At 36.1% G+C, this 16,521-nt stretch overlaps 1 protein-coding gene and 1 long non-coding RNA gene across 4 annotated transcripts in view; one reads left to right on the plus strand and one right to left on the minus strand.

Moving 5' to 3' along the window:
* LOC131528980 (potassium/sodium hyperpolarization-activated cyclic nucleotide-gated channel 1) overlaps positions 1-16,521 on the plus strand; it is a 131,717-nt gene that overhangs the window by 22,816 nt on the left and 92,380 nt on the right. For all 3 annotated transcript variants that reach the window (XM_058758461.1, XM_058758462.1, XM_058758460.1), the window contains exon 2: positions 8,205-8,628. In XM_058758461.1, coding sequence (XP_058614444.1) covers positions 8,205-8,628 — 424 coding nt within the window. The remainder of the gene's footprint in view (positions 1-8,204; positions 8,629-16,521) is intronic.
* Positions 7,914-15,765, minus strand: LOC131528981 (uncharacterized). The gene is made up of 3 exons (XR_009267966.1): positions 15,586-15,765; positions 15,380-15,495; positions 7,914-7,961 (listed from the first exon to the last, which is right to left on the minus strand). It is a non-coding gene; the product is annotated as an uncharacterized LOC131528981 (long non-coding RNA).

The raw sequence follows: 16,521 nt of genomic DNA on the forward strand, positions 1-16,521 counted from the left end.
GTCCCAAGTCACTACCTAACTACCAAAGCAGGGTCATTCCTAATATGCAGTTCATTTTCATTATTATATTAATGAAATAATATTATAAGGGTTATTATAGTTAACTAAATCTAAATCCCAAACCATAAAAACATGCATTTTATATAGAAATATTTCAGGTGTTTCTTAATTTTTTTCATTATCTAAACAAATGTTTTAAACCAGTGCTTCCCAAATCTCTCTTGGAGGACCCCCTACCCTGCACATTTTGTATGTCTCCCTAATCAGACACACCCAATTTAGTTCTTGCAGTCTCTACTAATGAGCTGATGAGTGGAATCAGGTGTGTTAGTTTGGGAAGCACTGTTTTAAACAAATCGTGCTTTCTTGGAAATATTGTTTAAATTCATAAGCAGCATATCAGTTTTTCCTGTGTCCCCAATGTCACTTTCCATCTTGTTAGTCTAGTAAAATCCCTTTAACTAACAAAAGCGATGACATCATCCTCCAGGAAGTGACATAGTTAGTTTTTCTCTAAAACATTCCATCCTGTTTAATAAAATAATATTTTTTAAAAGATGTTTAAATTAAATACAAAATCAAAGTCAACACCATGTAAATAAATAAAGAAACACCTTTCTATTTCTTAATAAATTGCCAGTTTCTCATGTTAGAAGGGACTTGCAAAAATGGCGACATCTGTTCAGCAGTGAAATTGGGTTCCATCGTGTTACTTTGTGCAAATAATCAAGCCATAATTAATTAACATTAAGTGCCTGAGCAAGTCCAAAAGCTAATTTCTCAAGTAAATGTCTGGTGTACCTTAGAAGTATTTATTTACAACACAAACATATCCATTATTTTTGTAGTTACAGAGGTCAGCCAATACTGAACCATATGAATGACCCATTATGCCTGCTGGAAGTCCATTTCTACTACAAATACTATACTTGACATTTAGCTGATGTTTTTATGCGATGCGACTCTCAGTGCACTTATTACAGGAACCCCTCCCAGAGCAAAATGAGGTTACTTGTCTCACTCAAGAGCATAATGGGGATAGTTCACGGATTTAATCCTACAACTTTTCAGACCTTTAACCACTAGGCTACGCCACCCCTGAAACAGATCAGAATGGTTTGTGTAAAGCCCTCCAACATCAGAGCAGGGATGAGAGAAGGTGAGATCGGATTAGATGTCCAACACACACTGAACGAGATTAACATCGCTTTGAACCCTGTGATGTAACACGATTGACCTTTCTGCCATAACGTACAAAGGACGTGGCTGCTTAACAATCACATACTGTACGATATATGAATTATTAAGGAGGTCATTTTGAGAATCCAGTACTTAAAGCTGAAGTGTGTACATTTTCTGATGCCAGAATACAGATGCCAATATGCAGAGGAATATTATCTATTTTTTTATAAATTGTGTTATAAAAATTTTTTTTTTAAAAATGGATCTGAGGTACTTTCAAAACAAAAAAATAACACTATTTCAACCAATGGAGTGATTTGGGGGCGGGACTATCTGGAAACTTGTTTAAAAAGAAAATTACAGACTTCAGGTATATACAGACTTTTTTTAATCGGTTGAAATTTCTGCATAAACTAACATCACAGATGGTTTGAAAAAAGACCATAATTCATGAGGAGTGTTATTATTGTATTATTTAAAAAAAAAATTTTGTTTTGTTTTTTTAATTGAAATTTGAGTATTAGATGAAAAACTTTAAGTGAAAATTAGATAATTTTCAAAACAAATAATTTAAACAAAAACTAATAAAAATCACGAACGTATGTAAAACAAAATTTTACATGAAAACTTAAATGAAAATTAAAAATGTCTTGGAAACTGAAATAAAAGGTTAAAGTTGAAACACTAAAATTACTTGAATAAAAATAAAGCAAAACAAATAATGTAAAGAAAAACAAATAAAAATCACAAAAGCATGTAACAATACGACTAAAACTTAAAACTAAAATTTACATGAAAACAGAAACTTAAAAAACATAAATGAAAATGAAAATTAGAAATGTTGTCTTGGAAACTAACTCAAATCAAATAAGTTAAAGAACTAAAATTAAACTAAAATAAAAATAAAAGTTAAGCAAAACAGTAATAATTTAAACAAAAATGAATACAGTATTGCTACAGTATATAAGCAATACTAAAATAACACTCTTTGTGAACAGCCAAAAAGCGTCGTCTTTTTTTTAATTTATTTTTTTAATTAAATTAATTCGGTGCTAGCTTATTTATAGCATTCTTAGACGGCCATGCTTCAATTTTGCAGGTGGTAAACACGATATTGAGCCTTTGATCACACTTGCCAAATAGGCTTTACATCAAAGAGAGAACCAGAAAAGGAGAAAACAGGTGAGAAAGAGAAAACAGGAGATATGAAGGGGGAGACGGTGGATGGAAAGAAAAATAGAGTGAATAGGAGGATGACAGTCGTTATTGCTTCTAATGGCCGAAAGCCTGAACCGTGCGATACTGGCTACACTTGGCAGGCTTCGGCATAGTCTGCTCATTTACAATGGCTTTTCTTTCTCACCCACACAGGGAACTGCTCTTTTGTTTCTAAGCTTTTTCCAGTTGATTTTGTGAAATTTGCTCATTCTCTTCCATCCCAGCTGTGAACTGAAAATGTTGGAACCAGCAACACCACATGAGTGACAACAGCATTCACCTGTGCTGTTTTGGTTCTGAAGCATTAGGAAACTCAATATCTCAATGTGGTTCTTTAAAGATTAATAGGAGGTTAGTAAGATTCATTATTCATTGTTTTCAGAAAGGGCTCATGCTTGACTTGATGTGGCCTGAGCTCTTTTGTCATCGGCTTTTGTCACGCGTGACTCAGTCGTATATTTCTTTTATCGGTCCTCCATATTGCATGTCATCTGTCTCTTGCTTTGCCTGTTTGTCCAGCCTATTTCTGTGGTCACAATTCTTCACTGGGGAAAGGAAAATCGTTTGAAGGTTTTCAGACGTGACTGACGTCACCTTCCCTAAATTCCTTCACCGTTTCGAGGGACTTTGTGTGTGTTTTTCTTTTTCTTTTTTAGTGGCAGGATTTATCAGGTAACGGATGAGCTCGGGTCAAATCTCTGTCTTATAAATTAATCACACAGGTTGTGGAAAAGCAGGATTTGTATGTGAGCAGATTTCTTCTCCCTATCAAACGGCCTCTGATTTCTAAACCCAGATTAACCTCTATTTTTAGGGGCATGCAAGTTTGTCTTGCATTATTGATGCTTTTTGCTGTTGCTTTTTGGAGGCTTGTCTCAAAGACATGTCCCAAAGTCTAATAAAGGTCTTTGTGAGTGTGTGTCTCACTCTTTCCAAACGGATGCCCCTTGGTACTCTTTAAATAGCCTAAGTCTGTTTTTTTTTTTCTCGGATACAATGCTGAAGAACACCCAATTTATGAATGCAGTGTGACTGCAGAGCTCTGAAAACAGGCCACAGCAAGTTAAGAGCAATCTGTGGCTCTTTATGTCCACCAAAAAATAAAATAAAATAAAAATCTATCTATCTATCTATCTATCTATAAGTGATAAGTTGACAACTTAATCACTGTAAAAAGTGATAAGTTGACTTAACTTAAAAAAATTGAGGAAACCCGTTACCTTAAAATGGTTAAGTAAATGGTAATTAAAAAAAATAAGTTAAGTGAATTGTCAAGTTTGCTTAACTTTTTTTTATTTATTTATTTATTTATTTACTTAATCATTTTAAGGCAACGGGTTTCCTCAATTTTTTTTAAGTTAAGTCAACATCACTTTTTACAGTGATCTATCTATCTATCTATCTATCTTACCTACCTACCTACCATATCTTGTATAAAAATAAGACTACAGAGGACTTGTGTATGTTATATGTATATGACTTGTAGGACTGTTATACTTGTACATGTAAAAATATATTTTATATAGAAAATATTATTATTTTATAATCTTTTAATTTTTATATAATATATATAACCAATAATTGGAATAAATTAAAAATGTTTAACATTTTGCAAAGTTTCTTAAAGGGATAGTACACCCAAAAATGTAAATTCTCTCATTATTTACTCAAGTTGTTCCAAACCTGTATGAGTTTATTTTATTATTATTATTATTAACAGTTGAGTGTAGCCATTGACTTCCATAGTATGGAAAAATACTATGGAAGTCAATGGCTACCATCAACTGTTTGGTTACCAACATTCTTCAAAATATCTTATTTTGTGTTCAAAAATAAAGAAACTCATACAGGTTTGGCACAACTTGAGTAAATGATAGCATAATTTACATTTTGAGGTGAACTATCCCTTTAAGAAACTTTCCAAAACGTTAAACATTTTTATTTATTCCAATTTTTGGTTCGAATGTGAGTAAATGAACAGAATTTAAATTTTTAGTTGAACTGTCCCTTTAAGCTCATCAAATATATAAATATATACACACAATCCCAGCTCTCTATATATATTGTGTTCACATATATATATAGAGAGAGAGAGCTGGGATTGTGTATATACAGTATATGTGAATATGTGAAAGTTTTATGACAGGAGTAGCAATGTTCTAAATTGTTCATATGAGTTGGATCTTTCAGTGAATCGGTTCATTGAGTTCATAAAACCAGTTTGAATGATTAGCAATCCAGTCTGATTCAGTTCTTAAGTTCAACTCAATGATTCGGGTTTTTGAGTTTGAAATTCAGATTTGTCCTTTAAAGAACCCAATTCCACACTGAAATGAAGTTGTGGCTGCTGTAGAGAGACAGAAAAGTGCATTCGAGCATATACAACCATTGTGTCGGGGTCACGTCCTCTATGCTTGTCTTTAGCATTCACCAGTAGGACAGATGGTCACATGGCAACCGTCCCACCTCTGTGACAATACAGCCTGTCTGTCATTCGGTAGTCAAGGCTACAGTTACAAAAGCAAAACGGTTTGTCAAACCTCTCTCAATATGAGTACTCGATATACCTCCACACGTGATTCATTCACAATCCCAGCTATACTGCAACCAACAGCAGAAGCAATATCAAATAATGAATTCTTTCATCTTTTTAGAGGTCCCAAAAGTAAAAATAACCAAGGTGGATATTATTAACCGAAGATGCCTGTTTGGACCGAAGCACAGACAATTATTTGATACCGGATCGGTAGATATTTATAAAGCAAGGCCGAGAGCTTTTCTCATTCGCTCAGATCCATTACAGCCAAGTGCATCGGCCTCATCGGAGGCACCAGCCAGGGCTTTTTAGCATGAGATAGGATTCTTGAAAGCATCTATTTTAGTTCATGGATGTATGCCGTTATCAGTGGCCGGGACATTTTGTGTGGTTCTCTAGGCCAGTCCGGCGCCCGTCAAAATACGTCTGGCTTTGGTTTTTACAAGACACAGAGGCTACATTAATGCAATTACAGCATGTGTGTGTGTGTATATGCAGTACACTGACCTCTGAACATTTCAGTGTTGCAAAAAAATCTCTTCTGTTGTCTGTTGGACTCCTATCAGAGAGTGTTCAGAGAGCTGACTCATGTCTGCTCATGGCAGACATAAAAACGGGCTATTTTTCACTTTGTGCTGAGGAAGATTTCTTCACATTAGGTGGCATGAGTAATACCACCAACGTAGCAGTGTTCGCTAATTACTTCACTTGTGTTTGGTTTGGCTTGTTGTCAAACATTAGATTTGCGCTTGCGAGTTGACAATGGAAGTCTTTAACCTGTGCTAAATAGATGTCGAGAAGCAAAACATTCATTTACGCTTGGATGTTTTATATGTGTTGCAGAGTCTGTAGCCATTTCAGGGACATGTCCGGTCTGCCAAAGCAGACAAACACTGCGAGACATGAAAATGGAGGCGGACTGACGTTTCATTATTTATCAGAAGCATCTTCTTGACCAGTGGATATCAAAACAGCCCACTGGTGTTCCTGCTGTCAGAAATGATTTTGACGGCATTATCAGTAAGAGTAAATTAGCATCAAGGATGATGATCAATTAAATCACAATATATATATATATATATATATATATATATATATATATATATATATATATATATATATAAATAACTAAAATTTAAATTAATAATTATAAAAACATACAATGATATTTTGATAATTGAGTAAGTATACAAAAACATTTTCCTTTTTTTCCCTCAGATTTGGAATGAATTAAATAAGCAGTCAGTCCAAATACTGCCGTTTTGTCCTTCAATTCTTCGCATGTCTGTTTAACACTGGTGTCTTGTTACGTAACACTGAAGGTTTGAAATCATAATGCGATTCTTCTCGCTGTGCACTGCATCTTCTGCCAGGCAACTGAAAATCTCTCACGAGTTCAGTGCTCTGGTGAAGAGAGAGAATGAAGGACATACTGAGACTGCAGAGTATCACAAACTACAACTGATAATAATTTTGTGAGCTTTTCAAAATGTAACTAACGTTTTATATTATGATTATATAACATCAGCTAAGCAATGAGATATGGTCTAGTGGTTTACTGTTGGCTGACAAACAAAATGATGGTCTAGCGGTCCAGTGATAAATGCTCATAATTGATAATGCTGATATTTTTATAATTTAGATGTTTATACACTACCGTTACAAAGTTTGGGGTTGATAAGACTTTTCAAATGTTTTTGAAAGAAGTCTTTTATGTGCACCAAAGCTGCATTTATTTGACCAAAAATATAGTAAAAACAATAATATTGTTGTAGAACCATTTTCTACTTTAATGTAATTTGCAATGCAATTTATCCCTGTGAAGTAATCCAGTCTTCAGTGTCACATGATTCTTCAGAAATCATTCTAATGTGCTGATTTGTTGCTCAAGAAACTATTGCTGCTTAATATTTTTTTTTGGAAACGGTGATTATTTATTTTTAGATTCTTTGCTCAATGGATAGTTCAAAGGCATTGATTTGAAATAGAAATGTGTATTCATGAGGTTTACTGTATAGCAACTGACATGATTTGTGTTTTATCCATTACCCAATGGGCTGTTTGAGGACTTGAGGACTTTTGGTACACAAAGGATAGTTAACACTTCTATTACCTTGCTAGATTGTTAGCAGTACACATTAATAAAGTGCATACTGTGTAATTGCTGGGCCCAGCAGGCCGCCAGTGGTACTGCATCAACAAACACCTTCAAACGGCTGCCGCGATTCCATTCACCCCTATGGTGGCTCCATTCACATGTTTTCAAAACACAAGTTAATTCCTGAGGGTTCAAGTGCTGCTGCCTCAGCAATTAAAGCCTGTACCTTTAATTAGCTTTCTGGGTATTGTACAAGCAAAGCAAAGCAGAATGACGCACACAGACGCTTGTAAACATACAACTCTCACATAAGAGAGGGAAACCCTCTCATGTTACAATCGCCCTCTTGCCTTTTCGGTCCTGTGGCTCTTTGCCTTCTCATCCAGAGAGCAACGCGTGAGCCGTGCTGCGCAGTCACAGGGCGGCAATCCAGCAGGAAGTGTTGGCGGTGATATCAAAAGCGACAGGGAAATGAACTGTAGTGCATCATGTGTGGACTGCAGGCACGAGCTGTACTGATCGCTGAAGGAAGTCTGTTAGACAGGACCCAGAGAAACATCACAAATATCTGAGGGCCATTGCAGTGAGGGCATTCCAGCAGAAAAGAGCAGGAATTTAATCTTGCCAGTCCTGCTACATCATCTTGATGCTGAACAGGGCTAGCATTTTCCTGCTATCAGGAATAGAATCAGGATGGGAAGGAATGTGAAAGTGCTTTTGAAGTGGTTGTAAAGTCAATTCATGGTTAAATCTTTGATAGATCAGGTAATGGAAATGGTTAAGCCATACGTTTGACCAGAAATCCTCTCATACCTGCTGAAACGACCTGCAAATGTTGTGTTTTGAATGCTGGTCTTCAGAATGGGATGCTGATGTATCCAAATCAGGAAATCCATGCCGGAATGAGCTGGAGGGTTGTGTGACATTCTAAACGAAAAGAGAATGCTTTATAATTCCAATTTGAATTGATAGCAAACAGAAAGAAAAAATGCATTTTGAATTTAGTTCATATTCCAATTCAACTTCCTGTGAGGTGTGGCCAAATCAATTCAAATCTGCACTCATGAATAGAAAGGGAACCAATTTTTTAATTCTAATTTTGCTGGGAGAAAAACAGTTTTGCCTTCAAGTGGTCCCACTTTAACACGTCACTTTCTGTCTCCCCTGCAGGTTCTACTGGGACTTGATAATGCTCATCATGATGATGGGGAATCTAATTATCATTCCTGTGGGAATTACCTTCTTTTCCGAGCAAACCACTACCAGCTGGCTCATCTTCAACGTGGCCTCGGACACCATCTTCCTGGTGGACCTGGTCATGAACTTCCGAACGGGAATTGTGAATGAGGAGAGCTCAGAGATCATCCTGGACCCAAAAGTCATTAAGATGAACTACCTGAAGAGTTGGTTCGTGGTAGACTTCCTGTCCTCCATCCCGGTGGATTATATCTTTCTAATAGTGGAGAAAGGCTTCGATTCAGAGGTCTACAAGACAGCCCGAGCACTGCGTATCGTACGCTTCACCAAAATCCTCAGCTTGCTCCGTCTTCTCAGGCTTTCACGCCTCATCAGATACATCCACCAGTGGGAGGAGGTGAGGGGACAGTGTGTGTATGAGTGTGTGAGTGAACGAAAGATGACACAGATGGCCTTTAGTAACACGTCTTGGATTTGTTAGAAGAGATGTTAGTTGACGTTGTGTGCATTTAGGTGTGTTTGCATGTGTTTGACGCAATCGACCCAAGGTTCTTTGAGCTCAGGTGTTGTTCTGCAGCAGACACCCCTCTCTGAGACCTCTGACGCACACTCTTTAAGAGGTGGAGAGACTTATTTGGGGGTTAAGGTAAGCATATCTGCTGTTTCGCCCTCGGCAACACCTCAAGAGCCGCATTGGGGAGCGAGAGCTGGAAGAGGAACCGACCTCTTCAACGCTGTGAGAGCAGTTGAGCAAAACTATTAAATACCTCGGTATTCATGCTAGAGCACTTCATTCCCACCTCTGTCTGAGACACCCTAAGCTAAAATACAAAGCATTAATCTTCACATGACGCATATGGTTTGCAAGCCCTCCCCAACTGGCTGGTTTCACAAGAGCGTTGTTGCACTTTAAGGTCACTTTCGTCTGAAAAACACTGCATGTTTCTGCTTCCCACCTGCTATTATCCGTAGCCAGTTGTACAGTAAATTACAGCTTATGTTATGAAAGTTAACCCAACTCAGACAACTATTGCTTGATAAAAAAAGATATGGTTAGCTGATCTTTCCAAAGTAAAAAATGCAACATCAGGAGTTTCGAGGAGGTTTGAAAGCTGGAGAAGGAAGATATCACTCTTTGTTTTGGTGCCCTGCGGGTTATTAAACTCTTAAAGCCAGTTCTTCTTCCTCTTCAGCTGGCAGAAGCCCAAGTCTGGACTGGTAGAGAGCAGAGTCGACGCTTTCTGATCTTACCTAATTGAAATACAGATGTACCTCTCAGGAAGAGTAAAACAAACTAATGTGGCTGACAATAATCACGGCTGATTCATTACTATTGTTTTCTGCTGCACATCTACCATTGGATTAGTTAGGACAGGGACTTCATTAACATTTTTCTTTACGCTGCAGACAGAAAACAAAAACATTGCCAAAAACACATAGTGCTAAAAACAAAGCCCAGAACTCACCATCATAATGCTAAGGTGTTGTGTGTGATTGCCAAACTGTTGCTATGTGGCTTATAAGGCAGTGATATGTGGTTTCTAGCATGTTTTGGGTGGTTACAGAAACTGTGACGCAGAAATACGTAATTCACCTTTTATAGTCCAATTTAAAAGAGCCCACTGAAGTCAATGTAAATTTAGGGGATTTCCAATGCAGTCACATTGTACAAATATGCCACTGGCGACATTTCTGCAAAATGATTATACGTTGATTCTTGCATGTTTTGCAACACTTTCAAAGTGCAATGTCCAGTGGGACTAAAAGCATTCAGTTTTATCCAAAATAGATAACTTGAATCTGGCAACATTTTATTACATTGCCTGCACATACTGTATAGTGGTAGTTCGGAAATGAAATATCCAGTGAGAGACGCTAAAAGGTTAATGCTCTGTCGCTCTGATAATGTTAAGAAAACCAAACGAGCTAAAAACAGGTTTGCTGAAGCAACAATAGCATTTTAGCTTGCTTTTACAAATCTTTGAGCTTATTTATCAAGTGTCATGACTTACTTCACAGGACTCATACTCGGGAGGTTTACATTGCGAATGCAACACTGTACTAGGTGGACTAACAAGCAAGTTTACCACATTAGAAAGCCTTACATATGGAGCTAGTCATGTGATGCCACTGTCAGAATAAGTTTGTTTAAAAATCATGCACTGTGGTAACAGTTTTGACGTGATAACATAGTATTGTGCAAGGAACTGTGCAAAAATACATCTTTATTAATCAAATATCTCCCTGTAATCATAATCATAATACAGCTTATAGAAAACATGCCTCTATCTACATTTAAAAATGAATGAATCTAAATGTAAGTAGAGGCATGTCTAAATGCTAATTGTTTGGGGCAAGAAACATGCAAAAGTTTAGGGTTAAGTGTGTGTTTGAACCTTTAACCCTAAAAATGACCTAATCATGACCAAATAATGCAGTAAAAGGAATAAATGTTGTTGGTGTTTTAAAGCCACTAGTGTTCATTTCAGTTGGAAAATTCTGCCAATTTCATGTACAGGTCCATTTTTTTTATATTTTTAAATGTAGGTAGAGGCATGTTTTCTAATTAGCCTAGGTTGTATATTCATGCTTGTTTTATTATCCACCATGCAAAACTGATAAGTCAGACAGCTTAGAATATTAATAGCACATCTCTCCACGAAAAGCCATGAGGTGTCATTCATGTCTAAATGCAAAAGTTTAGGGTTAAGTGCGTGTTTGAACCTTGAACCCTAATATGACCTAATTATGACCAAATAATGCAGTAAAAATGTATATTTTGAAGTAGTAATCCAGAACCACAGGCTAAAACAGGCCAGAGGCTTTACTAAGCACTTATTTACGGCATCCCCGGAAGTATCTGCATTATACACACCATTTACCCTCTCTCATGCTGCACTGATGCATTCTGGGAAATGACTATCAGCTCTATCTCTCCCTGTCTTCCTTTCTGACCTCTCATTGCCATGCTGTTTCTTTATTGCAAAGCAATATATAAAAAACAAGATGTTACTTGCATATTTATATCTATATACAGTCATGGACAAAAATAACAGCACCCTTGCAATTCTGTCAGAAAATGCAACACTTCCCTCAGAAAATTGTTCCAATTGCAAATGTTTTGGTATTCAAGTACTTATTGTTTTTGTTTGCACTGCAACAATACACAAAAAAAAAAAAACCAAAAAAAATAACAGAGAAGAAAAGTCAAACTAGATAAAATTTCACACAGAACTCAAAAATGGACTGGACAAAATTATTGGCACCTTGTCAAAATTGTAAGAAATAATTGCTTTTCACGCATGTGATGCTCCTGTAATTTGTATTTAGACACGCCTGTGGCAAGTAACAGGTGTGGGCAATATAGTAATCACACTTGCAACCAGTTAAAATGGAGAAAAGTTGACTCAACCTTTGTGTTGTGTGTCACACTGAGCATGGAGAAAAGAAAGAAGTGTAAAGAGTTGTCTGTGGATTTGAGAGAAAAAATTGTGGAAAAACATGGACAATCTCAAGGCTACAAGTCCATCACTAGAGATCTTAATGTTCCTGTGTCCACTGTGCGCAATATCATCAAGAGGTTTACAGCCCATGGCACTGTAGCTAACCTCCCTGGACGTGGACGGAAGAGCAAAATTAATGACAAATTACAACGAAGGATTGTTCGAATGGTGGATAAAGAACCCCGATTAACTTCCAAACAAATTCAAGCTGATCTGCAGATACAGGGTACAACAGTGTCAGCTCGCACTATCCGTCACCATCTGAATGATGGTAGGAGACCCAGGAGGACACCACTGCTGACACAAAGGCATAAAAAAGCAAGACTGGAGTTTGCCAAAACCTATGTGACAAAACCACAATCCTTCTGGGAGAACGTACTGTGGACAGATGAGACAAAAGTAGAGCTTTTTGGTAAAGGACATCATGGCATTGTTTACAGAAAAAGAAATGAGGTCTTCAAAGAAAAGAACACAGTCCCTACAGTCAAACATGGTGGAGGTTCAAAGATGTTTTGGGGTTGCTTTGCTGCTTCTGGCGCTGGATGCCTTGACTGTGTGAACGGTGTCATGAAATCTGATGATTACCAAAGAACGTAGTGGCCAGCGTCAGAAAGCTGTGTCTCCACCAGAGGTCATGGGTCTTCCAGCAGGACAATGACCCGAAACACACTTCAAAAAGCACTCAGAAATGGTTACAAACAAAGCGCTGGAGAGTTCTGAAATGGCCAGCAATGAGTCCAGATTTGAATCCCATAGAACACCTGTGGAGAGATCTCAAAACAGCAGTTGGGAGAAGACATCCTTCAAATCTGAATGACCTGGATCAGTTTGCAAAAGAAGAGTGGTCCAAAATTCCAGTTGAGAGGTGTAAGAAACTCATTCATGGTTACAGGAAGCGATTGATTTCAGTTATTTTTTCCAAATGGGATGCTACCAAATATTAAGTTGAGGGTGCCAATAATTTTGTCCAGTGCATTTTTGGGGTTCTGTGTGGAATTGAATTAGATTTGACTTTTCCTCTCTGTTTTTTTGTGTTGTTCCAATGAAAAAATAAATATAATAAATAAACATGTGAGTACCAAAACATTTGCAACTGCAACAATTTTCTAAGAGAAGGGTGCCGATATCTTTGGCCATGACTGTATATTGCATGTTGAATGCATTACTGCATATTTCCACTCTCAGTTAGCTGTAAACCTCCCCCACCCTCTTCTCATAGAGATGTTTTGATTGTCAGGAACGAGCGCGTGTTTATTCCCGACCTCGGGTTGTGCTCCTGGCACACGCTGTGATTCCCGGGTTCGCTATCGCTGTCTAAATCCTGCCGTGAGCAGGTCTGTGTGCTATATACCGCAGTGTATACGCCTCTATGGATTTACCGCCATGTTGAATGAAGTCACTGTACCCTGATCCGCTCAAACACAGCTGTGGCGTGAGTTAGCGCGTGGATCACGATGCTGCAGTGTGACATGGTGCAGAGTCTAAATGGGCTTTAATGAAACCTGGAGTGTGAATCAAGAGGTCGACGCAGAGCAGACGTGATGTTCGGTAGAGCTTGAAGGGTTTACAGAAAATGTGGTTATATCGGGTTTCTCATGCACATGCAATCTCGCATCTGTTTCTTATGCATATGCTTTATTCACATGCATATTTCTTTCCTTTCTCCTTATCTCAGTCTCATTTCCTTACCTACTCCATCTTCTTTGCATTATGTAGCATTGCTTCTTTTTGTTTTTACTTAACCCTGCTTTATCACTCTTTTACTTCCTGCCTCTCACTTCCTCTGTGTCTGTTTCTCTCTTTCTCTTTCCGTTTCTCCAGATGAGACACCCAAGTAGAGGGGGAGGGGAGGTGGAATAGTGCACACATATGCTATGAAGAAGGTTTTCTATATTATTTCTGTGTAAATGGTAAATCTATTCATGGTTGCATTGAACTGAATGTGGCAATTTACATAACAATGGTTTCACGTAGTATTCATTCTGTTCGTGTTTCCTGAATAAGGTCTATTGACCAGAATTCCTTACATTCCTTGCTATAATTTTTCAAGGTTTCAACACTGTAGAAACAATAGGCTATATATCGGATAGTTCACATATCGGATAGATATGCTCAATTCAAAATAACAGTTTTCTATTTGAATATATTTTAAAATGTAATTTATTCCTGTGATGCAAAGCTGAATTTTCAGCATCATTATTCTAGTCTTCAGTGTCACATGATCCTTCAGAAATCATTCTAATATGCTGATTTGCTGCTCCAGAACATTTTCTTCTTATTATCACTGTTGAAAACAGTTGTGCTACTTAATATTTTTCTAAATACATTCTTTGATGAACAGAAAGATTAAAAGAACAGCATTTATTTAAAGTATAAATCTGTTGTAACAGTTTCAATGTCTTTACTGTGATTTACAATCACTTTAATGTGTCGTTGCTAAATACAAGCTTTCATTTCTTAATATTACTGACCTCAAACTTTTGAATAGTAGTATATTATAGTGGCATTGTTTTAATACAACAGTTACATAAACAAGTAGCAGCAGCTGAAACTAATCACAACCATAAGTAATCTCCTCAACGGCTCTCATAGCTGACATATGAGTAATGCAACCACATGACAAAATGACATGTTATAGAAGCTCCTTCTAGGGGATCATCATTCTTGCTTTATATTCTGTCCCTGAAATGCTCTTAAAAGCTTATCTTATGCTATTTGGATTGGGACAGAGAGGAACAAGCATGCATGGGTGGTATATTAAGAGGAAAGAATGGAAACAAAAGAGGTAATGGAGAAAAAACAGGAGGGATTGGACATTTGGTGTGATTTTGGAAAAATAAACAGACAAGGGTGGGGAGACAAGTGAGCGCTTGAATCCCCAAGTCAATGAGGGTCACATCTGTCCATTTGCTCTCACACCAGCGTTTTGTCTGCTCTGGAGGCCTGATGGTGTGTGTATGTGTGTATCAGTGTAGAACCCACAACAAAACACAGCTGTTCCCTCTCATTGCCTAGCACAGGTAACTTTACCATCTAAATCAGCCATCCATATATAATGTACACCTGTTATAACCTTATAATTTATTTTATTTTATTTCATTTTTTTATATTTTATTTTATTTCATTTTTTATATTAATTTAAAAAATATATTTTTTATTTTATTTTATTTATTTTATTTATTTTATTTTTATTTGCATTGCATTGCATTGCATTTGTAATCCAAAATAAAATGTTTTAACTATTGGCAGCAGGAACAAAAACTAGAAGGAATATTGTTAATACTCAGTTTTTAACATCCATATTTCATCCATATTCAGAGTTTAACACAAATCTCCCTCCCCAAACTTAGATGCGAAAATGGCTTTTTCAGAAGTTATGATATCACAAACATACACACATTAACATTCGCCTTGCAATATTTGCATATCAATGCATATTCAGTATTTACATGCTTGGTCTGTCCTCATAAACGACAGTGTTAAGTATGTCAGTTTACAGAGGTTTGCCAAGCATAACAGACCTATTAACATATAGAAGTCTTAAAGGTACAGTAGCAAAAACAGTCTGATATCTTAAATAACATTGTGAGAGGACTTTAAAATAAAAAGCGCAGAATATGCCAGAAATAGCTGAAGTGATCAAACCTTAACTTCTTTAAATGGGGGTTGCATATAAACCACATCATGCATCCAAACCAAACAGGTCACAGAAGATCGTGACCATCAGTCAGATGATGCTGTCTCTTTAAGCGTGTCTCAACCTGGGAGAAATTCAAGCAGAATGATTCATCAGTGAGCTGGTAAATTGATCTAAAAGGGGAAAATCAGACCCACATACTGAGCTTACTTACGGAAGGAGCACCGTAGGGGGCAGAGAGGTACAGAATGACGCCAATGTTAGTAAACTGGTCTGGAGACGAGTCATCCGACAAGGCCCAATTTCACCTCCAGGTTTTTTTTTTTAGGACAGTGAGGATCCTGGGGGATGTTATGCAGGTTTCAGATCGGACTGTGCCCTTGAAGAAAGCCTCAGAAATCTGAAATTAAGGAATTAATTATCAGTTTATTAATTAAAATATAAAAAGGTCAATCAGTTAATTAATCATAAATAATAATATTTTCAAATAGACATTTTAATCTGTTTATTTATTTAATTTTTAAATATGCAGTTAAATCAATCAATTAATTCATCAATCAATTAACAAAATAAAAAAATAAATATCATTTATCTTAACAAATAAACAGATATATTTAAAAGTTTATTTAATTGATGTTTAAAATATTACATTAAAATATTAAATAATTAAAACATTAAGATAATACATTAATAACTTAATGAAATTATTATTTGATTAAAATAATTACTACAAATAAAAATAATTAATGTTTAAAATATTGCATTAAAATATTAAAAATCACAAAATAAAATACATTCATAAATTAATAATTATGATTTGATTAAAACACATGCAGTGATTAAAATGCATGTTTAAGATATTGCATTAAAATATTACAAAAATAAAATAATATATGAGTTAGTATTCTTATCTGATTAAAATAAATACTAAAATAATTCAATAATAATTAATAAAAATTAACATAATACATAATCTAAATAAATAAATATTTGGTTGAAGTAAATGCTAAAAATAAAAATAAATAAAAATAATTCAATAATTTTATTTTAATTGGTAATGCAACTTATTATTATTAAATTGCATTATTAAAGTGCATAACTCTAGAAATATCTATTGTTTGTTTATATAAACTGAGAAGCCTTTGAATAT

Source organism: Onychostoma macrolepis, chromosome 21, assembly GCF_012432095.1.
Source record: "Onychostoma macrolepis isolate SWU-2019 chromosome 21, ASM1243209v1, whole genome shotgun sequence".
NCBI classification, from domain to species: domain Eukaryota; kingdom Metazoa; phylum Chordata; class Actinopteri; order Cypriniformes; family Cyprinidae; genus Onychostoma; species Onychostoma macrolepis.